Here is a 26253-nt window from a genome sequence, read left to right as displayed (position 1 = left end):
GTCGCGATCCCTGTCACGGTCCCGCTCCCTGTCACGATCCCGATCCCTGTCACGGTCCCGATCATGGTCACGGTCCCGCCCCAGCTCGATAAGCGACTGCAGAGCTCGACAGGGACCGGGTCCTGTCCCATTCTCGCCTCAGGACAAAGCCACGGGTGTCCTGGCGTAAAGGCGCCTCCAGGAACTTTCAGGCTCTGTCCTGGATCGCTGGATTTCATCGAGAGGCGAGTGCTCCCCTGCTGTCCCCTCCCCTCATTCTTATTTATTACTTAGGGTTTTAAATGTATTTATCACCTACTTTTACTTATTTATTAATTTGCTCACTTATTTACACTATTTATTTATTTATTTATTTATTTATTTATTTATTTATTTATTTGTTACAGAATCACTTAGGTTGGAAAAGGCCTCTGAGGTCACCAAGTCCAACAAGTGACCAAACAGCCCCTGCCTCGGGGCACTGAGGGCCACATAAACTCTTCCCTTAAACACCTCCGGGGACGGTGATTCCACCTCCCTGCACAACCCGTTCTGATGTTTGGTCACCCTTTCTGGGAAGGATTCCTCCTGATGTCCAACCTAAACCTCCCCTTAAGCGCAGCTTAGGTTTATTATTGTTCCTTGCTTACTCTTGGTTATTTCTTTAATGCCTGCCTGCTTACTTCTATTTCTATTCAGAGTCACTTTTTAAAGTGTGAAGGTTAAAAGTTATAGGAAATGGCAAAAGGAGCACTGGTGGCTTCATGGAGGGTGAAATCTTGAAGAAGCAAGACATAAGAGCAGGATTTCAGTGAACTACAGACACCCCAGTGTTTATTAACTCCAGACCAGTGGCACAGGCACTCTGCTGCAGGCACGGGATCTCTCCCCACACTCTAAGCCTGCTCCTTGAGCCTCTTGAGCAGCTCCCGCAGCTGCTCCACCTGGGCGGAGACGCTGCTCTTGGCGGTGCCGCCCGCGGCCGTGTACTGCTCCACGCTGCTCAGCACGCTGAACACCTGCGCCACGTCGCTGCCAAACAGGGGGCTGGGGGCACAGGGGGGGCTCTCAGGGGCTGCTCCCCGTGCCCACAGCCTGGGCAGAGGCTGAGGGAGTGAGCACGGAGCCTTTTCCCCAGGGAAAACGCTCCTGAGCTTCTGCTGCCTGACACCAGCTCACCAAGGAACTCCAGAGCCAAACCCCTCTGGGGGCTTCCTGCTCAGGGCAGAGGTGTCTCCCAGCCCCTCCCAAGAGCTCCTGCCCCTGCCCATGCCCATCCCACCCTGCTGGAGTTGTCCCCCTCCAGTGTTTCAGCCCCAGCAGGAGCAGCTGGGATATTCAGGACACCTCAGCTGGGATATTCAGGGATATTCTGTCACCTCAGAAATGTTGATGTGCTGCCCAGCCCAGGCACTTTGGGGAAGGCAGATCAGGGATGCTGAGCCCAGGGAAGGGAAATAATACAGGTACAAACCTGATGTTCTGCAGCTCCTCCAGGCTGAGTTTGTTGATGGTGATGCCTTTGGTCTCAGCCAGCTGGATGGCCTTGCCAGAGGCCACGTGGGCTTGTCTGAAGGGCATCTGCAGGGGGAAGGGGACAGAGCAGAGGGGACTCAGCTCAGTTCCTCTGCATCCACAGAAATCCCAGCTCCAGCTCTCCCTCTGGCACTTACTCCCTTCCGAACCAGGTACAGAGCCAGGTCCGTAGCCAACATCTCCGGGTTCAGTGCCCTCTCCATGCTCTCCTTGTTGATCTGCAGGAGGAGGATCCCAGGGACACGTTACCATCTGCTCCTCCTTGGGGCATGTTAGTGGCAGGGTGAGGGGAATTCATCTGGAGCTCTGAAAGAATGCTCTGAGCAGCGGGCAGAGGGACCAAAATGAGCAGTGTGGGTGAGGCACTGAAGAGGAACAATCTGGAGTTGTGTTACTCACGGAATATGCACCATGATAATGTTGAATAGTGAGAGGATGAGAAGAATCCTTACCTTGAGGGTGGAAATCACTCCAGTGGCAACCTGGAGCACAGCATTCAGGGTGTCTACGACATCAAAGACGGCCTCCTTGTCCTCCTGTGGTGGAACAGGGATGGAAATGGCTGAGCCAGCCTGGTGCAGCCCAAAACCCCCCAGGCTGAGCAGCCCAGCTCTGCTGACTCCTCCAGCTGGCAGGGGAGATGCTGTGGAGAGGAACAAGGGCTCTACCTGCAGGTCCTTGTTGTAGGTGCTCGGGAGTCCTTTGAGGACCATCAGAATTGCAGCCAACTGCAGAGGGAACAGGAGAGGCTGGGAGTGAGCACAGAGCAAAGCACAGCCCCAGGGCAGCTCCAGAGCCCACAGCTCTTTAGCTGTGAAAAGGCAAAGAAAAAGGAGATTGTCCAGCCCCAACAGGGGCAGCTTCCTCTCCCTCCTCCTCCTCTTTGGGGCTCACCCGGCCGAACACTCGCCCGGCTTTGCTGCGGATCAGCTCCAGACTGTCGGGGTTCTTCTTTTGAGGCATCAGGCTGCTGCCAGTGCTGGAAGGGACAGGAGTGCACTGGTGAGCAAAACCCTCATCCATACACACTCATCATCACTGACCCAGCCCTACAACAGCAATGTATAGGACCCTCTTAACTGTACTCCTTTTTAGGGTGTAGGAAATCAATGAACTGACTGAGTTCTCTTTGATTTTGCACCTTGTCTGGAGCTCCCACACAGTCCCACCTCTTACAGAGAAACTTAAAAGGAGGCTCCCTCCAGGGTCATATCAGCAGGTCAGACTAAGTGTCAGTGTGACTTCATGGAGGGAGGGCTGTGGCTGTGCCACCCTGCAGACAAGGAGTCTGTTGGGATTGCAAACCCAGCCAGGCAAGAAAGGGCTCTGGCAGCATTCCCAGCACAGGAGGAAGTTCTCTCTGCCAGCAGGTCCTGGACAGGAGTTGGGCTGAACACAGACTTGATTTGAGTTACCAGAATGACAAATAAGTGCCCATTGCTGAGGAATATTCACCCTGGGGCTGCCTTTGTGCCAGGCTCTTGGTGCTGGGTCAGCCTGGTGCACAGACAGAGCCCAGCACTGCCTCACCCAGCGTGGGCAGCTCAGGAGAGGATGAGGGAGGAGCTCCCTGCCCAGAGCTGGGACCCACCTGTAGGCATCAGAGAGGGTCAGGAAGCCAAACTCGCTGGTGCTGTAGATGATGAGATCCTCGGCCATCTTGCTCAGGTGGATCATCAGCAGGGTGGCAGCAGAGAGGAATTCCACTGCAGGGAAGGCAGGAGATCAGGAGGGGAAAAGGTGCTTGGACAAGCCAGAGATCTCTAATTGGGGCTTTACTTCCTAATAATGGATTTCAGTCCTTTATTAAGGAAAGGAGCTGGAAAGGTGTCAGGAGCTGCCTCCCCCCGTGCTGGAAGCTTTGGCTGTGCTTACCCACAAAGTCCCTCTCGCTGACGGCATCCATGCTGTTCAGGCTGATGGAAGCAAAGTCCAGCTCTGCAAGGAAGGGGATGGACACAGGAGCTCACACTGGCCCTGGCAGGAGCCTGAATGCCCCACAGGAGGTGACTTTTTATCTATTCATTACCCTCCACCCCCTTGTTCAAGTGCTGCAACCCATCCAAAATAACATTAGGACAATGTGCTGATGCTTCCCAAAATCCCAGCTATTATGAGTAGTCATTTTTTATTATTTTTTATTAAAAGGATGACATTTACCACTGCACAGCAGCTCTCTGTCAATTCCCAGGGCATTTCCAGCCAGAGCTCCACTGCCAGGGGAGAAAGAACCAGAAGTCACCCATGATATCCAAACTGATACCTGACCAAAACTGAGCTCTAGTGATTATACCTCTGAAGGTTTCCCTCCCCAGTTCACTTTGATTTCACAGTGTTGTCTGAGGCTCATCAAACCCTGAACTCTGGACTAAACCAGATTTCCCCCCCCAAACAGGAAGATTTTCTTAATTGAAGCCTTGTAATCCTTGATTTTCAAGAAACAGAAAGATATTTCTCTGTTGAGAGTCTTTGCAGAGGCAAACTGGGCTGCAGTGTCTATGGAATCCCCAATGGCTCAGGGGATGGACAGATCTCCCTCTTGTCTTTATCTCAGAGCAAAGTGATGGCTGAGGATCACAATAAAAAATAAACTTTACCTTCCCAAAGGCAAGACATTGATCCTCCTCTTCACCTCTCCCAGGCGCTCAGAATCACGGGTCAGAGCAACAGCATGGCTGGGGAAGGACAAGGGAGATGAAGCTGGAAAATGGAAATGAGATATCCCACTCCAGGAGATGAGAATGGCCAAAGGATGGAGAACAGGAGTTGTCCAATCCGTGTTTGGATTCCCAGCTGGTCAGAGCCACACAGGGAGTTCCTGTTCCAGTTTGCAGAGCTCCCTCTGGTTTGTCACCAGCCCTGGGTGTCCCCTCAGCAGAGCAGGGCCCCGAGGGTGGGGAGGGTGGGAGGAGCTCACCTGAGCAAGAAGTGGCTCCATCGGATGGGCTGAGCTTTCTGCAGGTGGGTGTAGCCAGGCAGGACCACATCGATTTCTCTGGGAGGGGAAGGACAGAGAGGTGAGCAGCAGGGACAGGGACAGGTCTGGAACTCCCTGCACAGGACACCCTGCAGCTGCACAGTCACACAGCAAGCCTAGGACTGTCCTGCCCCAAAAAGGCCAAAGTTATGGAAAACAGGGACTGAGGGAAAGGACTCACATGGCAGCACGTTCCACCAGGGTCTCAATGAGCCTCAGGAGGTGCGTGGAGATGATGGAAAGGGAATTCCTCATGAACAGCTTCAGGTCAGTCACAACCTGTGGGGGATTGGCCACAGCCAGGCCAAGCACAACAGGACAGATTTAGTGACCAAATATTGCTCAGCAGAGCCCCCTGGCACCGTTATCCCTTCCTGGTGCTGTGTGAGGGGAAGGGAAATCTTCCTGTGGGATGTATCCCTGGTCACTGATTTGTGAAAGCTGCTGTTGCTTTCCATGGACAGAACCAAAATCTCTGATTTTCAGTGGACTTTGAAATAGAAAATTCCCAACCAACACAAGTTGATCATCCTGCTCCTGAAAGATGTGTGCACCCAGCCAGCAGAGTCAGGGGTCCTGGAGGTTTTCAGAGATGTCAGTGGAATTTTGTGCCATTTTGCGAGCAGGATGCAGCCCTGCAGATCCCACTGCCCTGGGTGGATGAGCCACTGCAGCATCATTAGTTTAAAGCCATCTTTAATTTAAAGGGAATACAGGCTGGAGTGTGTCAGGGATGAGAGAGATGGCATAAAAATATTCAATTCAAGAACTGAGGTGAAGGAATACAAAAGGAGAAGAAAAGATTCTGTCCATACCTGATCATTCCTGCTTCTGCCAGTGTGCAGCTTCCCAGCTACGTCTCCAATCAGCTCCTGAGGACAAGAGCAGGGTTTCTGTCAGCATCTCTGTGCTCTGAACAGGACAATGCACAGGAGCACATCTCCCTGCCTGCAAGGGACTCAGCTCCAGGGTCCTGTGAGGAGCCATGGGATGTGCTCTGGGGAAGGGCAGCTTTGGGTACTTGTACAGCCCCAAAAGGGGCTTGGAGACCTTGGCTGTGCCCCAGGGGTTCAGTGCCTGCAGCTCTGAAGGGATTTCCCAGAGGGACAGAGGGACAAGCCCTGAATGTCAGGCAGAGGGTGAGGAAGAAGAGGCTGGAGGAGCCAAACCTTCAGCCTGCGCTCGTTGGCAGTGTGGATGTCCTCATCAGTCTGGATCACAGCAAACACTCCCTTGGACCATTCCTCAGAGATCTGCAAACAGCACAAACACCAGTCAGCCACAGGAGTTATTAAATCCAGGGAGGCTCCTCTCATTCATTCACCTGACAGTTTCTGAAGGAAATAAATACCTTTTCCAGGCCAGCCAGGATCTTCTCCAGCTCAGCTTTAGACAGGATTCCAGCCTTCTCCAAGGCTTTGGCATAAGCCATGCTGCCCTGGATGTCCACCTCAGCCAGCCTCTGGTCATAGCTGATGGAGGCATTGAGCATCTCCATGATGGGATCTGTGCTTCCACTGAATCTTCCACCCCAAAGTTTATTGCCCTGAGAGAGAAAATAGCCAATTAAGGAGGCCTAATGACTCCAGATAAATCCTGTGCAGTAAACAACATCCTGTGGTCCATTTGTCTGATACAGAGCCCATGCTCAGCTCCTTTCAGTGTGACAGCACTGACCAGAAAGTCCTCTGGGTTTCAGGACCTCTGGAAGTGGTTGAAGATCTGGAGAACACATCACTGTCAGTGTTATTTACCCCTGAGCTCCAAGGTCTGGCCCAGAAACCCTCCAAGATATTTTACTCTGCTGGGAGTCCTTGAAATTGGTATCAGGGAAAGATGCAAGACCAGCACAGATTTCTGTTTTGAGGCCTTTGAGGTAAAGGGAGAGAAAACTAAGCAGTCAGTAGGATTAAAGTGAAATTAATATCCTCTAAATCCTTTTGGTGCTGTTTATCTAACAGATTCTTCTTTGATTGACAAAGAACTGTGTTTCAGCACTGAAATAAAAGAGGAGTTTTCCCATCCAAGCCAGGATTCCTGTGGTGACCTCAGCCCCTGGAATGTGTCACCCACTCAGGCAGTGCCCAAAGGCTGTGCAGGGTTCCAGCTGTGCCCCAGCAGGGTGTGTGGGGTGTGTGGGGTGTGTGTTGTGTGGGAGCTTCTCCAGCAGTGATTCAGAGCCTGCCTGGCCTCACCTGAGCTGTGTCAGCTCAGAGGATTTTTTTTCTTGCCCAGGTAAGACAACCCAAGAAGTTTTAATTCTGCCAGGCTTGCACTGAAGTTAGTAAGAATTTTACTTACAATTTATCCAAGATTTCAAAAGCAACTTTCCAGAGCTACCAGGCACAAAAAGGAATTGGAGGACACCTGAAGGAAGGGACTAAATACAGCAGTATTGCAGAATGGATAATTACTAATCTACTTGATTTTTTTGAACACCACTGGCAAGTTTCTTCTCATGCTGGTCACTATAACTACCATGGACAGCAAGGAGCTGGCAGGATAGCTGGAAGCTGATCTGTGCCAGGGCTTTACCAGCCAGGAAAACACTTAAAATGTTTTCCCTGGTGATTGTTTCCATGTCCCTGTGCCTGAAAGGACAACGGGAGAGAGCCTGCAGAGGTGAAGTGTAGCCATGAGTAAAAGGCAGCTTTGTTAGAAAGCTGAGGGAAGGCAGAGAGGGAATCAGAATTGAAAAAGAAGTGTTAGAGCTCCTCAACTCAATTTGGTGCACCCAGGAGCAAAGTGAATGCTAAATCAGAGGCTGTTCCAGAGGCTCAGCACTTCACTGGGGATCAGGAGTATCCAGGTATTTAAAGCTTCCCATCAAAGCAGGGAGGGTGTCAGCAGAAACATTGCAATGTACACATTTACAAAGCTGAAAGGTTCATTTTGGGCATCTCCAGGACTCTGGAGCAGTGGCTGTGCAGCCTGGCAATGACAAACACTGCCTGGAACGTGGAGCAGCGATGTGGAGAGCAGAAAGAGAACTCGCCAGGATGCCGGGTCAGTCTGGGCAGGGAAGGAAACTGAAAACGCAGCTTTTGTGCCGAGCAGTGTTTGTTTACACGAGCTGCTGGGAAGTGCCTGAGCCCCGGGCACAAGGATCGGCCTTTGCCAGGAGACAGAGGCGAGAACGCGGCGGGCCCGGGACGGCTCCGCTCGGCTGAGCACCCCCGACACCCCCGGGAAGCAAAGTTCGCTCACCTCGGCTGCTGCCATCGCTGCGGGCCGGGGCCGCTGCGGGGCGGGGACACTGCGGGCCGGAGACACTGCGGGGCGGCTCCGGGCACGGTCCCGGTCCCGGGCCTGGTCACAGTCACGATCCCGATCGCAGATCCACTCCTGGTTCCGATCCCAGCTCCAATCCCGGTCTCCGTCCCAGCTCCGGTCCCGATCCTGGTCACAGTCACAATCCCAGATTCGGTCCTGATGCCAACTCCGGTCCTTTCCGATCGCAGCTCCAATCCCGATTCCGGTCCCGGTTCCGGTCCCAAAACCATCTCCGGTTCCGATCCCAGCTCTGTCCCGATCCCGATCCCATCTCCAATCGCTGTCCCAACTGCACTCCCGGTCCCAGCTCCAATCTCGGTGCCGATCCCAGCTGGATTCCTGGTCCCGATCCCAGCCCCTGTACCGATCCCAGCTGGATTCCTGATCCCGATCCCAGCCCTGGTACCGATCCCAGCTGCAATCCCGGTCCCGGTCACAGCTGCAGTCCTGGTCCCGGTCCCCGTCCCGGTCCCAGCTGGATTCCTGGTCCCGATCCCAGTCCTGGTCCCGGTCCCAGCTCCACTCCCGCCGCGCTCCCGGCGCTCCCGCAGCTGGTCCCGCCCGCCGGGGCGGGGACTCCCCGGGCCAGCCCCGCTCCCGGTCCTGCTGTGCAGGGCGCGGCTTGTCCCGGTGCCTCACAGCACACTCAGGAGCGGCATCCCCGCTTTCCTGTCCCCTGGCGGGGTTTGGTGTTCTTTAACCAGCCCCTGTGTCGTAATTCAGCTGGGAAGGAGCCTAATCCAGGTGCTCGGGTCCTTGTCTGGAGCAGCAGGACACTGCCGGTGACACCCGGCTGCCTCTGGTGCCCCCACAAGGTCCTTTCCCAGCTGCTTTTCCCGTGTAGTGCCCTCAGTACCCATCCGGAACAAGGCTCAGCCTCTCTATGTAGCCACCAATTAATTCACTGCTTCTCAAACATTTCCACCCATTAATTATTTCCTTTTCAGACTTGCAGGCTTGAGGATGCACACACCATCACACTGTCTACACTGAGAAAAACTCCTTGAACAGTTTTGTTGCCAGGTTCCTTCTTCTTCTACAGTCTCTCACTTTTAATGTTTCTTTTTTTCATGTTCATCCTTTATGGATGCCCACACTGCAGCTTGGACAGGAGGTTGCTGAGGGTTTGGAAGGATGGTGAGCACAAGATTTACATCCAGAACTACCCAGCTGATTATCAGCCTGAGTGAATTCCTGGCTCAAGCACCTTCCTGTGGCCTGTAATGAGCAGGGGTTGAGACCAAAACCCAAATCCCAATGAGTCAGAGGAGGGTGATGGTGAAAATCTGAAGACACCATGGACCGCACTCTGTAATGTCTGTGGAGCTCCACAGGCCCCTGCAATGTGAAATATTTCACATTTTAAAGAAAAGGGTGGATGGGTGGGAAGTACCAGTAACTGTAAACTACTTAATTAGGTAAGAAACTGAAATGTGGTAGTCTGCTGCTTCCCCTTTCCTTTCATGAGAGACAATGCCAGACTTTTGGTGCTGGGAACAGGAGAAAATCTGTTCTGCTGAGGATCTGAAGAGAAGGAACCAGAAGATACAAACAGAAAAAATAAGGGGAGTGGCATGGATCAAGAAAGTTTATAGGAGGAAAAAGAATTGTGAGGGGGAAATTTCTGTTCTTCTGACTGCAGGTGTTGAGCACTGGTGTTACCTGTGGCTTTCTTGTTCCCTTAGCGTGGCAGCTGAGAGTGCAAAAGTGATTTCCTGGCCAGGTGAGCAGTGTGGAGAGTGAGACATGGGCCAAGACAGGAGCACAGCAGGGAGGAAGGGAGCAAACACCAAGGAGGTTTGTGGAAAGGTAATTGAAATGTGGTGTTTAAATGCCAAGTGAATGGATTTGTTTTAAGGCAGAATAAGGAGAGATTGAGTGGTGAGGGGTTGGTAAAAGGGAATTTTGCTGTTGCTGATCCTTCTTCCATGTGTTAAAAGCACAAATGCTGCAAAGGTGCAAGCATTCTGTGTCTCCTGGGGTACTCTGGCTGCAGATTTAGCTGCTGCCAGTTTGTCCTGTCTGTGCTGCAGCCCCTGCCCCAAACTTGGTGAGGCAACACCTTTGTTATTTCTGTTCCCTGTGTGTTCCAGCCCTGCAGCTCTGAGTCAACAACGCTCTGCTGCCTCAGCATGGGGACAAGGGGCTGAGCAAAACTCCAGCCTTGCAAGGCTGGGGTGGGAAAGGAATTTTGTGGAGCAAAAAGGGACAATCCCCATCTGCCAGCCTCCCCTGCAGGAAGGGAGGAGAGCCCACACCCTTCCAAACCCGGGCTGAGCCCAGCCCACCCTCACCCCGAAAAACCAAGACACGAGAGCAGGATTTCAGTGAACTACAGACACCCCAGTGTTTATTAACTCCAGACCAGTGGCACAGGCACTCTGCTGCAGGCACGGGATCTCTCCCCACACTCTAAGCCTGCTCCTTGAGCCTCTTGAGCAGCTCCCGCAGCTGCTCCACCTGGGCGGAGACGCTGCTCTTGGCGGTGCCGCCCGCGGCCGTGTACTGCTCCACGCTGCTCAGCACGCTGAACACCTGCGCCACGTCGCTGCCAAACAGGGGGCTGGGGGCACAGGGGGGGCTCTCAGGGGCTGCTCCCCGTGCCCACAGCCCGTGCAGAGGCTGAGGGAGTGAGCACGGAGCCTTTTCCCCAGGGGAAACGCTCCTGAGCTGCTGCTGCCTGACACCAGCTCACCAAGGAACTCCAGAGCCAAACCCCTCTGGGGGCTTCCTGCTCAGGGCAGAGGTGTCTCCCAGCCCCTCCCAAGAGCTCCTGCCCATGCCCATGCCCATTCCTCCCTCCTGGAGTTGTCCCCCTCCAGAGTTTCAGCCTGGGACATTCAGGACAGGAGGATGTTGAGGTGCTGCCCAGCCCAGGCACTTTGGGGAAGGCAGATCAGGGAGGCTGAGCCCAGGGAAGGGAAATAACACAGGTACAAACCTGATGCTCTTCAGGTCCTCCAGGCTGAGATTGTTGATGGTGAGGCCCTTGGTCTCGGCGAGGTGGACGGCCTTGCCAGCAGCAATGTGGGCTTGTCTGAAGGGCATCTGCAGGGGCAAGCAGAGGTGGCACTCAGTGCCCAGGCAGCTGGGCTGCTTTTCCACGAGGAAAATGGATGTGCTACTTTCTCAGCTGGCCTGTTTTCCCTTAGGGCAATGCAAGCTGAATCTGGCAGTGCTGGGGTGGAAGAGGGGGAGGATTTAGGAATAAATTATGATCAAGTAATTTGGGAGTAAATGACTATGAAGTCCCCCAGGTAGCACTGCTTGAGATGCATGTGAAGGATGCGTTTTCAGCTCTCGTGGTTGTTGACTGCTCATCCCAGCTCCTGACTGAGCAGTTCTGCATCCACAGAAATCCCAGCTCCAGCTTTCCCTCTGGCACTTACTCCTTTGTGAACCAAGTAGAGAGCCAGGTCAGATGACAGGATCTCAGGGCTCAGTGCCTTCTCCATGTTCTCCTTGTTGATCTGCAGAAAGGAGGGGCAGAGGGAGATGTTATCTACCATCAGCTCATCCTAGGGCACATGAGCTCTAAGAGGGACCAAAATGAGCAGTGTGGGTGAGGCACTGAAGAATTTTCACTTTAGGACCAGTCTGGAGCCCTGTCCCCTGTGTTACTCACACAATGTGCTCCATGTTCAATACTTAAAAGATGAAGCTTTACCTGGAGGGTGGAAATCACTCCAGTGGCAACCTGGAGCACAGCATTCAGGGTGTCTATGACATCAAAGACGGCCTCCTTGTCCTCCTGTGGTGGAACAGGGATGGAAATGGCTGAGCCAGCCTGGTGCAGCCCAACAGGCTGAGCAGGGATGTGATCCCAGAGGCACTTGGGGTCACCTGCAGCATCCCCTCCCTCAGCCCCTTCACCAGCACACAGAAATGGAGTGCTGGGACAGCTCAAGGGCAGGGCATGATGTGTCTGCTCAGAGAGATGCTGTGGAGAGGAACAAGGGCTCTACCTGCAGGTCCTTGTTGTAGGTGCTCGGGAGTCCTTTGAGGACCATCAGAATTGCAGCCAACTGCAGAGGGAACAGGAGAGGCAGGGAGTGAGCACAGAGCAAAGCACAGCCCCAGAACCCACAGCTCTTTACAAAGGCAAGAAGAAGGAGATTGTCCAGCCCCAACAGGAGCAGCTTCCTCTCCCTCCTCCTCCTCTTTGGGGCTCACCCGGCCGAACACTCGCCCGGCTTTGCTGCGGATCAGCTCCAGACTGTCGGGGTTCTTCTTCTGAGGCATCAGGCTGCTGCCAGAGCTGCAGGGAAGGTGTGAGGAGTGCACTGGTGAGCAAAACCCTCAGGCTGAAATCCCTGTTCCTGCCCTCTGAAAGGAACCTCTAAATCCCCTTTCCTTGTACTTCAGTCAAGGGTATAGGAAATCACTGAACTGAGGGTGCTGAGCTTCTCATGTTTCCCACAGCAAAGCCTTTGGTTTGCACCTTGTCTGGAGCTCCCACACTGTCCCACCTCTCACAAGGAAAGGAGAAGGAGACTCCCCCTCCAAGCCACTGCAAAGGTGGTGTCAGCAAGCCAGGCTAAGTGATCTCAGGGAGGGAGGGCTGTGGCTGTGCCACCCTGCAGACAAGGAGTCTGTTGGGATTGCAAACCCAGCCAGGCACGGAAGGGCTCTGGCAGCATTCCCAGCACAGGAGGAAGTCCTCTCTGCCAGCAGGTCCTGGGCAGGAGTTACTGGTGAATGCAAACTTGGTGAAGTTACCAGAATGACAAATAAGTGCCCATTGCTGAGGAATATTCACCCTGGGGCTGCCTTTGTGCCAGGCTCTTGGTGCTGGGTCAGCCTCGTGCACAGACAGAGCCCAGCACTGCCTCACCCAGCGTGGGCAGCTCAGGAGAATCCCTCACCAGAGACCAAACACCTACCAGTAGGTATCAGAGAGGGTCAGGAAGCCAAACTCGCTGGTGCTGTAGATGATGAGATCCTCGGCCATCTTGCTCAGGTGGATCATCAGCAGGGTGGCAGCAGAGAGGAATTCCACTGCAGGGAAGGCAGGAGATCAGGAGGGGAAAAGGTGCTTGGACAACTCAGAGATCTCTAATTGGGGCTTTACTTCCTACATTTCAGTCCCTTATTAAGGAAAGGAGCTGGCAAGGTGTCAGGAGCTGCCTCCCCCCGTGCTGGAAGCTTTGGCTGTGCTTACCCACAAAGTCCCTCTCGCTGACGGCATCCATGCTGTTCAGGCTGATGGAAGCAAAGTCCAGCTCTGCAAGGAAGGGGATGGACACAGGAGCTCACACTGGCCCTGGCAGGAGCCTGAATGCCCCAGGCTGCCCCACAGGAGGTGACTGTGAGCCCTGGAGCAGTTCCAGCAACACAAACACATTTAGTGGGGTTTTGTTATGATCCCAGACAGGCAGAGTGCAGCAGGGGCTGCTCTTCCTCCCACCTCCCTGGCACTGCCTGTCTCTGCAGCACAAATCCTGGCCAATGAAAGGCTCTGGCTCCAGGATGGGGCACTGTGGTGCCATTCCCTCCCTCCCAGCTGTGCCAGGCACTCCCATGCCCCTCAGGCCCAGGATGACATTTACCACTGCGCAGCAGCTCTCTGTCGATTTCCAGGGGGTTTCCAGCCAGAGCTCCACTGCAAGGGGAGAAAGAACCAGAAATCAAGCAATTCTCCTTTCCTATCCATGCAAAGCTGAGCTCTGGGAAGCAGGGAAGGCACCCCTGAAGTCTTTGCAGAGCAAAGCAAGGCCAAGTGATCACACAAACATTAGATCTTACCTTCCCAAAGGCAAGACATTGATCCTCTTTTTTATCTCTCCCAGGCGCTCAGAGTCACGGGTCAGAGCAACAGCGTGGCTGGGGAAGGACAGGGGGGAGAGAGCACGTGAGGCAGGGAATGGCTCTGTCCTCTCCAGCCATCATCCCGCCATGCCTGGAGCCTGGGATCCCCCTCATGAGGAGCCTGGACAGAGCCAGGGGACACAGGGAGTTCCTGTTCCAGCCTGCAGAGCTCCCTCTGGGTTGTCAGCAGCCCTCAGGGTGGGGAGGGTGGGAGGAGCTCACCTGAGCAGGAACTGGCTCCATCGGATGGGCTGGGCTTTCTGCAGGTGGGTGTAGCCAGGCAGGATCACATCGATTTCTCTGGGAGGGGAAGGACAGAGAGGTGAGCAACAGGGACAGGGACAGGGACACAGCAGAGCTCCTGGCCAGGTCACAAACTGAGCATCTTTAGCCTGTTGTGCTTTAGCTGCTCCTTCAAACCAGGCATACTGGGTTTAGGTATTCCATAATGGTTAATCCACCCTGGGCCTCCTGGAAAGTTGCCTGGAGCAGCAACCCCTCTGGGCAAGGATTCCCCAGCCCACCCCAGGTCTGGAGTGTGAGGAGCAGAGCCAGACAGGGAGCTAACACAGCTGAGCTTTTTCTCCTACAGAATCCTTTTTTCCACTCCTTCAGATGGGTTTTGTGACATGCAAAATCTTGTGTGGAGCTCCCACCTCAACTCCTTTGCCAGGCATGAAGTTTCTCTGAGGGATGAGGAAAGTTTCTGTGAGGTGAACTCTAGAGAAAATGGGGCTGCTGTGTCCCCTGGGCTACCCCAACATGCCTGGCTGGAACTCCCTGCACAGGACACCCTGCTGCTGCCCAGTGGGGTCAGACAAAGGACAAACCAAAGAGTCTCCTGCCCCCAAAAAGGCCAAAGTTATGGAAAACAGGGACTGAGGGAAAGGACTCACATGGCAGCACGTTCCACCAGGGTCTTAATGAGCTGCAGGAGGTGTGTGGAGATGATGGAAAGGGAATTCTTCATTAACAGCTTCAGGTCAGTCACAACCTGTGGGGGATTGGCCACAGAGAATGTCACAAATGCAGTGACAGCAAGGCAAATCCCTCCTTGCCCTGTGTGATGGCAATGTGTGTCTTCTTCTCATCATTTGGTCGTATTTCTGTGGTCATGTCAGCATTTCTGGCTCTCCAAGAAGATTTCCGGAGGTCACTCTGGGCTGAGGTCTCCTGAAGTGAGGTAGAGGAGGAATACCAAAGGAGAAACAAAAATAATCTGTCCATACCTGATCATTCCTGCTTCTGCCAGTGTGCAGCTTCCCAGCTACGTCTCCAATCAGCTCCTGAGGACAAGAGCAGGGTTTCTGTCAGCATCTCTGTGCTCTGAACAGGACAATGCACAGGAGCACATCTCCCTGCCTGCAAGGGACTCAGCTCCAGGGTCCTGTGAGGAGCCATGGGATGTGCTCTGGGGAAGGGCAGCTTTGGGTACTTGTACCATGCCACAAAAGGGGCTTGGAGACCTTGGCCGTGCCCCGGGGGTTCAGTGCCTGCAGCTCTGAAGGGATTTCCCAGAGGGACAGAGGGACAAGCCCTGAATGTCAGGCAGAGGGTGAGGAAGAAGAGTCTGGAGGAGCCAAACCTTCAGCCTGCGCTCGTTGGCAGTGTGGATGTCCTCATCAGTCTGGATCACAGCAAACACTCCCTTGGACCATTCCTCAGAGATCTGCAAACAGCACAAACACCACAGTTACCCTGGGGCTGTGAGTGTCCCCAGCAAATCCCAGCTCCTGGCATTCCCAGAAGTCTCATGCAAACTCTGGCATTCAGGCTGCTCACTGCATTCTGATATTCCACACTGTTGGTGGGATTCAGCTCTCTATCCATGATAACCCTGCAGTGTTATGAAGGATTTCAGCATTGCAAGGAAAAATTGAGCCTAAATATCAGTGATTTCTTTAGCATCATCCACAAAGCTTTTCCTACAGAACATTGCACAGACTCACCGTTGTCCAGGGTGGGTGAGCAACACCAATGGATATTTTATCAAAGCAATTCTCTGCTGCCTCCTCTTCCCCCCTACACCTGCTATGCATTGCCTCCTGCCAAGCTGGGCAGCCAGACTCAAAATTCCACGTGCCAGCAGGGAAAGGATGTAAGGATGTTCTTACTTCCCACTGAAATGATTCCTAGTGCCTGCTCAGTCTGAAGAGCACACGAGGACATTTAAAGGCATTCTTTAATACAGCAAGATGCTGTCAGGTAAGGAAAGATTCATTCCAGCACACATGAGAGGTTGTGAAGAGAAGAAATACCTTTTCCAGGCCACTCAGGATCTTCTCCAGCTCAGTCTTGGACAGGATTCCAGCCTTCTCCAAGGCTTTGGCATAAGCCATGCTGCCCTGGATGTCCACCTCAGACAGTCTCTGATCAACAGTAATGGAAGCGCTGAGCATCTCCATGATGGGATCTGTGCTCCCCACAAACCTTCCTGCCATCATTTTGTCCCCCTGCAAGAAATGAAGGGAAGAGACACAGATTTATGGATATACCCCCTAAAAATCTCTTCATGTCATCCTTATCAGAGTAAAACTGAGGAGCATCTCAGCAATGGTTGTATTCAGTCTACACCAGCAAACCCCTGGACTTAGAGCATGTCACCCTCACTAGAATTTATCCCTTGAGGTTACAGGTATGGCTTGGGGATCCTCCAAGATATTTGAATTCTGCAGGATTCTCTGAAAATAAACATCGGGGTGTGGGGTGCAAGACCAGCATGGAACTGTCTTTTAAGGCAGCTGCTGATCTCTGAACCTTTGATGGACTTCGACAAAAAAAAAAAACAATTAAAAGGTAAAGGAGTCAGGGATATAGTGAAAACTGTTCTCTGATCCTTGAAATACTACAAAAATCCCACTCTTTTAGGGAGACTGGAAGGAAACATTCAGCTGGCAAGGAGCTGTGGGCCAGCACAAGCCACACGCTCTAAGCCACCCCTGTAACCACAAAGTGTCTGAAGTCACCGTTTGAAGCAGCTCCAGCGCCCACGACGTTGTCGTGTAAAATGAGGATAAAACCCGCAAAGGAGCAGCTTGCAGAAAGGGAGTCCTGGGTGCCTTTCAGTGTTCCAAATGTTCCAATGAGATGCAAAGGGAAGAGAAAACCCCAAAGCAGCCCCAGAAGGGCTGGGCGGGTGCGCGGCGCCAGGCGGGCGGCGGAGCTACCATGGACAGCGGGCAGGGAGCGGCAGCAGCGGCTCCTTTCCCCAGGGATTGGGGCAGAAAAGGGCAGGAGGGAGCCTGGGAGGGCAGGATGAGGGCTCGGAGTGCCGGAGCTCTGAGTTTGCCCGCAGGAGGGAAATGGGGGAAAAACCCAAAGTTTGGCAGCTCCTGGCTGGAGCCGCCGTGATGGGCAGAGGGGACAGGGGTGAATGGTGCTGCTGGAGGGAAGGGCTGGGGTGGGATGAGGTGTCCAGGAGCATCTTCACTGCCGGGACCAGAGCTGGGACTGTGGGCTATTGCAGCACAGACCTTCGCTGTGCCCCTCTCCATTGAAAACCCGGGAAAACCACTCTGAGAATCATGAAGGTTGGAAAAGACCTCCAAGATCAGCGAGTCCAACACTGCCAGGCCCACCCCTAACCCACACGGACACCTTTCCTGAACCCTCCCAGGGATGCTGATCCCGCCCGTTTCAAACGGAGCAAATCCCCCTCACCTCGGCTGCCATTTCGGACGACGTTTTGCTCGTTTGTGCAGCGATCCTGGCACTTGGTGCAACCTGCGGGACAGCGAGGAGATGCTCAGCTGCCGCCGTGTGCGCTCCCGGTACCCCGGACATCCCTCCCGGTGCACTCCCGGTTCCTCGGATACCTCTCCCTGTGCGCTCACTGTTCCCCGGGCATCACTCCCAGTGCGCTCCCGGTTCCCTGAGCATCACTCCCGGTGTGTCCCGGTTCCCTGAGCATCACTCCCGGTGCGCTCCCGGTTCCCTGAGCATCCCTCCCGGTGCGCTCCCGGTTCCCTGAGCATCACTTCTTGCCCCGCTCCCGGTTCCCCGGGCACCGCTCCCTGAGTGCTCACTGTTCCCTGAGCATCACTCCCGGTGCGCTCCCGGTTCTCCAGGCTCACTCCCTGTCCCGCTCCCGGTTCCTCGGACCTCACTCCCTGCCCTGCTCCCGGTTCCCTGAGCATCCCTCCCGGTGCTCTCCCGGTTCCCTGAGCATCACTCCCTGCCCCGCTCCCGGTGCGCCCCCAATTTTCTGGGCACTGCTCCGGGTGCACTCCCAAGTCCCCGGGCATCGCTCCCGGTTCCCTGGGCACCGCTCCCTGCCCTGCTCCCGGTGCGCTCCCAATTCCCCGAGCATCGCTCCAGGTGCGCTCCCGGTTCTCTGAGCATCACTCCCTGCCCCGCTCCCGGTTCCCCGGGGACGGCTCCCTGCCCCGCTCCCGGTGCGCTCCCGGTTCCCCGGGCACCGCTCACCTGCTCCGCACGCAGCCCCGGCCGCTCTGTGGCTCGCTGCTCCCCGGCCCCGCTGCCCCGCTTTTACAGCCCTCGGCTCGGGGCCGGCGGCTCGGCCCGCCCCGCCTGGGCGGGGAGTGCCCGGGGCCGGCCCCGCTCGGGTCCCCCCCGTGTCCCCCGTGTCCCTTCCCACCCCTGCGCTGCTCGGGCACAGGGGGTGCTTTGGACAGCGAGGCTTGGGAGGGATGCTCGAGTGGTGCTTCTCAGCCGGTGTGGCTGCTGAGCTTGGACAGGTCAGGAACAGCCTTGGAATGCTTTGCTGGGAATGGCGAACCTCGCTGTGTCACACCCCTCTAACGAGCAATCTTTAATATAAACAGAACCGATCCAGTGCCCTGTGCCCATGGACACCCAGCAAACACAAAAAATAGAAGGGAGCCTCTTGTTTCCCATCTCTGCATTTCCCACCTGGAAAGATGCTGCAGCCCCAGATTTGGGGCTCCCCTGCTGTCCCCTGGTTGTGGGGTCACCTGAGAGCCTCGGGCAGTGGCTGTGGGACTTGGAGTTGTACTTGTGGCAATAACCTCTGTATTAAACCCATCACACCCTGAATTCAATTCCTGAATATCATGGAATGAAGTGACTGATGGGAAGCACAAGGGATCTTTCAGAGCAGCAAAGCTGGGGCTCAGCACGAATTTCTCATTAACTCCTCAGAGCATTTTCTGCAGCCCCTCCACAGAAAGCTGAGTATTTGCTGCTTTCTCCAAGTGAGCTCCTGCAGTGCAATATTTTTCCATGTACATTGTCCAAACCTCTCATAGAGCTCATGAACATATTCCAGCTTTCTCATCCACGTTTTTGTTGGATTTTCCTCCCTTAAACCTTCCTACTGCTCTCTCAGTTCTACAACTTATCCCCTTTTCCTCCACTGGGAAACTGAAACAATTCTCAATTCTTTTGCATTCCTGTTTCCTCTTGTGAATTCCCTCATTTTTACCACCTTTCTTGTCTTCTCCACCTTTTCCAAGTATCCTTGTCCTCACTGTGGGCTTTGTCAGGAGATTGCCAATGTGTTGTGAAAACATTCAGCCCTGTGTTTATAACTAGAGTGAGTGGGTGTAAATAAGATTTTGCTAGCCTGTGTCTGATATTACATGTGACAGGGGATATTCCATCCACATGGGATCTGTCAGCAGTGCCTCTGTGGATTTAACAAACTTCCCAGGGATTAGCTGGCTTGGAGTGCTCTGCTCAGCTCCTGCCCCAGTGTGTGTCTAGGAAATTATGAATTCACTCTTTATTTTTAGCTCAAACAGGCAATAATTATATTTTCTCTATCATAATCAATGTAGGATGTAGATTAATATTTTTACCATGAGAGTGGAAGTAAACCAAAATACAAGCAGAATTCCTCAACTTAAAAATGAACATTGAAGAAATAGGATTTCTTAAGGAAGCTTGGAGCTGGAGAGTTGAACTTTTTTTGAGGGGAAAACAGTAAAACAGCAATGCAAAATATACTTTCTAATGCAAACTGAAGTGCATTCTCATTACTGTCCTCTCCATTTGTTCTGGTTTGGAAACAGAACAAATCCATCATTTCATCCATCCAAATTTCCCGTCATTGTGTGATTTATTTGAACCAGAAAGATTAACTTCAAAATCCTCATCCCACAGTTAATACTGGGGAAGTTCTGAAGGAAAAGTCTCCCACTTATTTTCCTTTCTGGCACAGGGGGTGGCAAATCATTCCCAATATTTTCCCTTTTTGAGGTGAAAAGAAGTACTGGAGAGTAAATTGCCAATTCTGCAGCACAGAGAAATTTAATTAAATATATTTGAATGTTCTCAAAGATCTGAACTTTATTTGTATTTCTGTGATCAGTCTTTCTCTAGTATTGTTTGCTGGAAGAGTGCAATGCTGAGGGAGTGCAGCTCCAAAGGAGCTTTGGTGGTTCCAGAACTCCAATTTTCACCACAGGACTGTGAAGAAAAAGTTCAGATATTCTCAAATATCTGAACTTTTACCTCAAATATTATCTCAAATATTGTGTTTCTGTAATCAATCAGTCTCTATTTCCCTTTTTTGCTGGAAGAGTGCAATGCTGAGGGAATGCAGCTCCAAAGGAGCTTTGGTGGTTCCGGAACTCCAATTTTCACCACAGGACTGTGAAGAAAAAGTTCAGATATTTGAGAATATCTGAACTTTTACCTCAAATATTATCTCAAATATTGTACTTCTCTAATCAATCAGTCTCTATTTCACTTTTTTTGCTGGAAGAGTGCAATGCAGAGGGAGTGCAGCTCCAAAGGAGCTTTGGTGGCTCTGGAACTTCAATTTTCACCACAGAAATACGAAGGAAAAATTCAGATATTCTCAAATATCTGAACTTTTACCTCAAATATTATTTCAAATATTGTACTTCTCTAATCAATCAGTCTCTATTTCACTTTTTTTGCTGGGAGAGTGCAATGCTGAGGGAGTGCAGCTCCAAAGGAGCTTTGGTGGCTCTGGAACTCCAATTTTCACCACAGGACTGTGAAGGAAAAGGATGGCAGAAACATCTACAATGCACCTTCTGTTAAAAACATCCTTTTTTAGCTGTCTTTTTGCTTTGGAAAAAGAAAACATCTCCATGAGCTGAACATGCACCATCAGCTCGGCTGACACAGAGCCCTGCTGACATATTTTTGTTCCAAAAAACCCCAACTTTGCTTTTTAACTAATTTTTAAACGTAAAAGACCAAAAAAAAAAGGGAAAAAAAGAAAAAAAAATAGCCACCATAGGATGCTGAGGGGGAAATGCTGAACACAGTAAACATCTTTCATGACAAAGAACACAAATACCCTGCAGATCTGCTGTCAACAGCAAGTGCTGGGCCCCCTGCTTTCAATAGTTAACAGAGGCCCCTCTCTCCCCAAGCAACAATCACGGTGTTAAAATGTTGACATGCTAAGCACATTTGGAAAAACCCATGTCTGCATTCCCCATGGATGGGGCAGCATCGCTGTCTGCCACCTACAGAGCAGCACTTCAGGCCCAAGCGACCTCCTCACCTCGTGGCTTCTCTCCTGATATTCACTTTCAGATGGAGCTGAGCCACATCTGGGTTCCTTCTGCACTGGGAAAGGTTTAGGAAATCTCTATCAGGGGAGAAAAAGGTGTTGGGAATAAAAAAAACAAGAAGTGTTTGTGTTGCGGTCCTTCATCCCCAGCTGAGTCTTTGTGGTGCGTTGAAAAATGTCGGGAAGGTGGAATTTTGAGGAAAAGGTGGGAAATGACTTGTCAGGAAAGGGAAATTTTAGGAGATGGATGGAAAAACGTGTCAGGAAAGGGAAATTTTGGGGAAAAGGTGGGAAAAATGTGTCAGGAAAGTGAAATTTTGGGGAAGAGGTGGAAAAATGTGTCAGGAAGTTGTAATTTTGAGAAAAAGGTGGAAAGTACATGTCAGGAAAGGGAAATTTTACAGAAAGAATAGAAGAAATGTGTCAGGGGAGGGAAATTTTGGGGAAAGGGTGGAAAAAATATGTCAGGAAATTAAAATTTTGGGGAAAGAGTGGAAAAAATGTGGCATGAAAGTGAAATTTTGGGGAAGAGGTGGAAAAAAATGTGCCAGGGAATTGAAATTTTGGGGAAAGGGTGGAAAAATGTGTCAGGAAAGTGAAATTTTGGGGAAGGGGTGAAAAATGTGTCAAGAAAGTGAAATTTTGGGGAAAGAGTGGAAAAAATGTGTCAAGAAAGCGAAATTTTGGTGAAATGGTAGAAAAAATGTGTTGGGAAGGCAAAGTTTTGGGGAAGAGGTGGAAAAAACGTGTCAGGAAAGTGAAATTTTGGGAAAAGGGTGGAAAAATGTGTCAGGAAAGTGAAATTTTAGGAGAAGGATTGAAAAATGTGTCAGGAAAGTGAAATTTTGGGGAAAGGGTGGAAAAATGTGTCAGGGAATTGAAATTTTGGGGAAAGGGTGGAAAAATGTGTCAGGAAAGTGAAATTTTGGGGAAGGGATGGGAAAAACATGTCAGAAAAGTGAAATTTTGGGGAAAGGGTGGGAAAAATGTGTCAGGAAAGTGAAATTTTGGTGAAATGGTAGAAAAAATGTGTTGGGAAGGCAAAATTTTGGGGAAGGGGTGGAAAAAAGTGTCAGGAAAGTGAAATTTTGGGGAAAGAGTGGAAAAAATGTGTCAGGAAAGTGAAACTTTGAGGAAAAGGTGGAAAAAAATGTGTCAGGAAAGGGAAATTTTACAAAAAGAATAGAAGAAATGTGTCAGGGGAGGGAAATTTTGGGGAAATGGTGGAAAAAATATGTCAGGAAAGTGAAATTTTAGGGAAAAGGTGGAAAAATGTGTCAGGAAGTTGTAATTTTGAGAAAAAGGTGGAAAGTACATGTCAGGAAAGTGAAATTTTACAGAAAGAATAGAAGAAATGTGTCAGGGGAGGGAAATTTTGGGGAAAGGGTGGAAAAATGCGTCAGGAAAGTGAAATTTTGGTGAGATGGTAGAAAAAATGTGGCATGAAAGTGAAATTTTGGGGAAAGGATAGAAAAAATGTGTTGGGAAGGCAAAGTTTTGGGGAAGGGGTGGAAAAAACGTGTTAGGAAAGTGAAATTTTGAGGAAAAGGTGGAAAAATGTGTCAGGAAAGTGAAATTTTTCACAAAGGATAGATAATATGTGTCAGGAAGGTAAAATTTTGCAGAGAGGGTGGAAAAACATGTCAGGAAAGTGAAATTATTGGGAAAGGATAGAAAGAATGTGTCAGGTGAGGGAAATTTTGGGGAAAAGGTGGAAAAAATGTGTCAAGAAAGTGAAATTTTGGGGAAGGGATGGGAAAAACATGTCAGAAAAGTGAAATTTTGGGGAAAGGGTGGAAATAAATGTAATAATTGAACTTTTGGCCAATTGACAAGGCCAGTTCATCCTGCCATGAAAAAGGGGCAGCATCCATCACATCCTGTGCTCTTGAGTCACACCCGCAGCTCGCAGAGCTCTCTCCTGCCTCATTTTATTCCACAATAAATTATTCTGATATATAAATAAATTTCTATCTGTGTGTGATGGGTGCACATGCCCCACCAAAAAAAATTTTTAGGAGTTTTCAAATTAAAAGGGCTGAAAAGCCTTTGCAGTTGGCTTTTCAATTTTGCCTGGTACTTCTATGTGTGGTGATGGAAATTTCTGGAAAACTGGGAGATGCTCCTTGCCCACTGTCCTGGCACTGGAGACTGTTCCTAAAGCAGTTTGCTCTGAATTTGTTTAGGATTTGCAACACCCCAAGGAGAAGAAAAGGTTTAATTTTGTCTGGTTTGGTCAGGGAGAAAACAGTGGCTGGTGGGTTTTGTGCTGGAATTGAAAGGCAAAGATTGTGGGACCCATTCAGTTCCCCAAATCCCTAAAAGGATCTTAAATCCCAGCTGCAAGCAAGCAAATCCATCTGTGTGACACTCCTTAGGGAGTTAGAGTTGCTGTGTCTGCAAATGAAATTTCCCCTGAGAGATAATATCAAAATTAAGGAATTAATATTTCCCTGGCCCGGTAATTTTCCTTGCTGTTGCCATTAGGATTTTTAGCTGTTTGCACCCATTGAAGTTTCACTGGTTTTACTAAGGGTGAAAAGAGCAGTTGGAAAATTTGATAGCACATGGTTTAGATGGGAAAGAATCACGGTGACAGCTGGGGGAGACCCGGTGAGGATGAATTTGATGTATGTGTGCTTTAAAAGACAACAGGAGTATTACACAACTACCTCAGCCCTGCAGCACTCCGTACGTGGTTAAAGATTTGATTTGAAAGTACTTTCCCGATGCTGTTTTGCCTTTGTCACAGTTAACAGCGGCTAATTGCCAATCTGGGTGATTTCAGAGAAAAATTAAACCATTTTCTGTCTGATATACGGACAAAAGGCATGGTGAGAGAAACTTCTACATCACCGGCATTGGTGGTTCAGTGGTAGAATTCTCGCCTGCCACGCGGGAGGCCCGGGTTCGATTCCCGGCCAATGCAGATGATATTTTTCCGCCTTACTTTTTTTTTTTTTTTTTTTTTTTTTTTTTTTTAAAGTTCCTTCTTTCTCCTTCCTTTTCCGCTTCCGTCGCGGCCGCCAAATCCTCCTTCAGCTCCACCGGGTCTCGGCCCGCTGCTCCCCCGCCGTGCCCCGCCGGGCCGCGGCTGCCCGGAGATAGCGGGAGGATCCTCGGGGAGGCCGCGCCGGGGAGGACAAGATGGAGGTGTAAGGAAGGGCCTGAGGGGGGAGCACAGGGCACGGCCGGGCCTCGGAGCCGCCCTGCCGTCACCACAGCGGGGCTGCGGGGCATCTCAGCGGGGTTTGTGTGGGGAAAATCTCCATGGGGTGTGTGGGTGTTTCTCTGTGGGCGTGGGGTGCGTGTGGGCACATCTGAATGTGGTGTGTGGGGGGGGTACATCCGCGTCGGTCTGTACGTGAGGGGTGTGACAGTGCGATGAATCCGTGAGGTTACAATAAATCCGTGAGGGTACAATAAATCCGTGAGGGGTTTATTGCACCCAGCAGTGAGTTCTGCTCAATGTCAGAAGGGTTTATTTTATGAAAATTCCTGTCAGATAGGCTGTTGGGGTGAAAGGCAGCTTGGTTTGGCCTTAATCTCACTCTTGTCCCCTCCTGTCCCCTCTGCCCTGTGAGAGGCAAAATGGGGATTTTTCATTATTCCTGTGAGCTTTGTGTAGGAGCTGGAAATGCTAGGGAAGGAAAAAACCTGAGGAGTTTGTGCCAGCATTGCAAACACAATAAGAGAGGCAGAATTTTGGCTGGTGGCTCTTTCAGGCCTTCTTACCGTGTGTTTTGGGCACAAAACAATAAGATTTGGCCTGTTTTGAAGCTTAAAATCTCACGAGTTCTGTGGAGCTGGTTAAATTTCTAGTTTTCATTTAATTTTAATGTCTCTAATGGGTGAGGGCACTCCTGGGATGTATCCCTCAAAGTCACTGAGCTCCTGCAGCCCTTTAATCCAGGGGTGCTTCGTTATCATTAAATCTTCTCTACTATGAGCATGAAAATCAGAAGTTGATAAAAATATTAAACATTTGCTGAAGTACAGGTTTGTATGACAGTCTTAATATGAATAGCAGCCTGCAGAGAAATTAGCTGTTCTGGTTGTTGTACACTGAGAAAAATTCTTTTGATAGCATTAATAAAAAAAATCTGTGATGCTTCTTACACATCCACTGAGTTTTTATTAATCTACTTTTGCCTCCTGCCTGATTTGGAAGGGAAACTTTGCAACTCAACTCTCCAAGTTCTTACTGTGGATTTTTCTTATCAGAATTATTCTGTATTTCTTACCAGAATTATCTGTTATTAGAGAAAAGATCTCTCAGAAAACTGTGAGGTTTAAATATATAACAAATGTGAAGCAGCAGACTTAAAAATATGAAGTGTCAGTGATATTTGCAAAGGTATGATGCCATGTACTATGATATTTTTCAAATATGCAGCCCTAGTCAAGAGTATTTTGGTTTAGACTAAAATTTGGGCAAATATGAGCTATTTAAAGACTCTACAAAGTGTTTCTGTTTTTGGTGTTACCATGAAAATTTTTACCTTTCTGCTTAAGTCTTAATCACATAAAAATTAAGCAAAGTGTTGAGCTGACTGCTTAAAAATACACATTAGAATCCATTATTCAGAATTCTTTGTTTCCTGACTGTAAAATTGGTAGCTGCGAGCCAGGACTGAAGGAAATTTTATTTCTATTGTGAAAGTTGATCAATTTATAATTCTGATATTTCAGAACTGTTGAAGATTTGAGACTGCCTCGTTGGCAGGAGTGCAAAACAAAGTTTTTTTTTTCTGAATGGCAAAGCGGATTGGAATGAAAAAGGAAAGAAGGAAAGGAATTATCTTAAATAATTTCATTCTGAACCGCAGCACGGCCGAGTGTTGGTTTCAGCCCCTTTCAGCCGAGGAATTCCACCCGTAATTGTCCCTATAGAATGTCTTTGATCCGCGGGGATTTCTGTAGGGCCCCGCTGAATGCAAACATTCTGAAGACTCGCATTTCCCTCCCAACAAAAGCTACATATGGTTTGGGAAACATGAATGAAAAACTAATGCGTGCCTGAGCTCACTTGCTGAAGTTTCACTCGGGTCAGCGAAATGGAAGTTGAAGTTCATCTCAGCGTATTTTCGAAGGTCCTTTTCATTTAAAAACAATGCTAGAACCTGTGGAAGTTTGTGGATGCATTTACCATGTGAAAGTGATGAACGTGACAGTTCTATTCAGGCCGTTCTCGGTGCTTAACATC

General features: G+C 50.6%; 3 protein-coding genes and 1 non-coding gene across 6 annotated transcripts in view; 2 read left to right on the top strand and 2 right to left on the bottom strand.

Moving 5' to 3' along the window:
* Positions 1-386: 386 nt before the first annotated feature.
* Positions 387-8532, bottom strand: LOC102060778 (argininosuccinate lyase-like). Of its 2 annotated transcripts, XM_074556924.1 has the most exons (17): positions 8088-8517; positions 7700-7891; positions 5844-6038; positions 5662-5745; positions 5308-5364; positions 4674-4771; positions 4433-4510; positions 4113-4190; positions 3676-3728; positions 3391-3453; positions 3107-3221; positions 2410-2494; positions 2184-2243; positions 1968-2051; positions 1653-1733; positions 1454-1560; positions 387-1026 (listed from the first exon to the last, which is right to left on the bottom strand). In XM_074556924.1, exons 2-17 carry the CDS (start codon positions 7712-7714, stop codon positions 876-878), a joined length of 1404 nt encoding a protein of 467 aa, XP_074413025.1. In that variant the 5' UTR covers positions 7715-7891; positions 8088-8517; the 3' UTR covers positions 387-875. The 2 variants fall into 2 exon arrangements, 1 of the variants encoding a protein (XP_074413025.1); XR_012583483.1 differs by lacking the exon at positions 387-1026 and having other exon boundaries at positions 1653-1834; positions 8088-8532.
* Positions 8533-10072: 1540 nt separating this feature from the next.
* On the bottom strand, positions 10073-18156 carry LOC106630083 (argininosuccinate lyase). Its single transcript, XM_074556925.1, has 17 exons — positions 17999-18156; positions 17234-17296; positions 15832-16026; positions 15159-15242; positions 14803-14859; positions 14470-14567; positions 13796-13873; positions 13511-13588; positions 13315-13367; positions 12927-12989; positions 12649-12763; positions 11939-12023; positions 11731-11790; positions 11433-11516; positions 11155-11235; positions 10707-10813; positions 10073-10328 (listed from the first exon to the last, which is right to left on the bottom strand). Exons 2-17 carry the CDS (start codon positions 17243-17245, stop codon positions 10178-10180), a joined length of 1401 nt encoding a protein of 466 aa, XP_074413026.1. The 5' UTR covers positions 17246-17296; positions 17999-18156; the 3' UTR covers positions 10073-10177.
* A 5749-nt stretch (positions 18157-23905) lies between these two features.
* Positions 23906-23976, top strand: TRNAG-GCC (transfer RNA glycine (anticodon GCC)). The gene has a single exon. It is a non-coding gene; the product is annotated as a tRNA-Gly (tRNA).
* A 54-nt stretch (positions 23977-24030) lies between these two features.
* CRCP (CGRP receptor component) overlaps positions 24031-26253 on the top strand; it is a 29748-nt gene continuing 27525 nt past the window's right edge. Inside the window, exon 1 of one of the 2 annotated variants that reach the window (XM_074556847.1) lies at positions 24031-24296. Coding sequence is in view for 1 of the 2 variants with exons in the window: in XM_074556846.1 (XP_074412947.1) it covers positions 24195-24202 (8 nt within the window). In the remaining variant the exon portion in view is untranslated. The remainder of the gene's footprint in view (positions 24297-26253) is intronic. The other variant, XM_074556846.1, reaches the window with a different exon arrangement.

Source organism: Zonotrichia albicollis, chromosome 22 (genome assembly GCF_047830755.1).
Source record: "Zonotrichia albicollis isolate bZonAlb1 chromosome 22, bZonAlb1.hap1, whole genome shotgun sequence".
NCBI classification, from domain to species: Eukaryota; Metazoa; Chordata; class Aves; order Passeriformes; family Passerellidae; genus Zonotrichia; species Zonotrichia albicollis.
The sequence above is the reverse complement of the archived record's forward strand: the minus strand, read 5'-3'. Positions and strand labels throughout refer to the sequence as shown.

Coding starts and splice junctions, on each gene's coding strand:
- LOC102060778 (XM_074556924.1), bottom strand. Junction 4,191..4,432: donor TGGAGCCACTTCTTGCTCAG/GTGAGCTCCTCC, acceptor GTCCTTCCCCAG/CCATGCTGTTGCTCTGACCC. Junction 1,561..1,652: donor TGTACCTGGTTCGGAAGGGA/GTAAGTGCCAGA, acceptor TTCCCCCTGCAG/ATGCCCTTCAGACAAGCCCA.
- LOC106630083 (XM_074556925.1), bottom strand. Junction 14,860..15,158: donor CCAACGAGCGCAGGCTGAAG/GTTTGGCTCCTC, acceptor TCTTGTCCTCAG/GAGCTGATTGGAGACGTAGC. Junction 10,814..11,154: donor TCTACTTGGTTCACAAAGGA/GTAAGTGCCAGA, acceptor TTGCCCCTGCAG/ATGCCCTTCAGACAAGCCCA.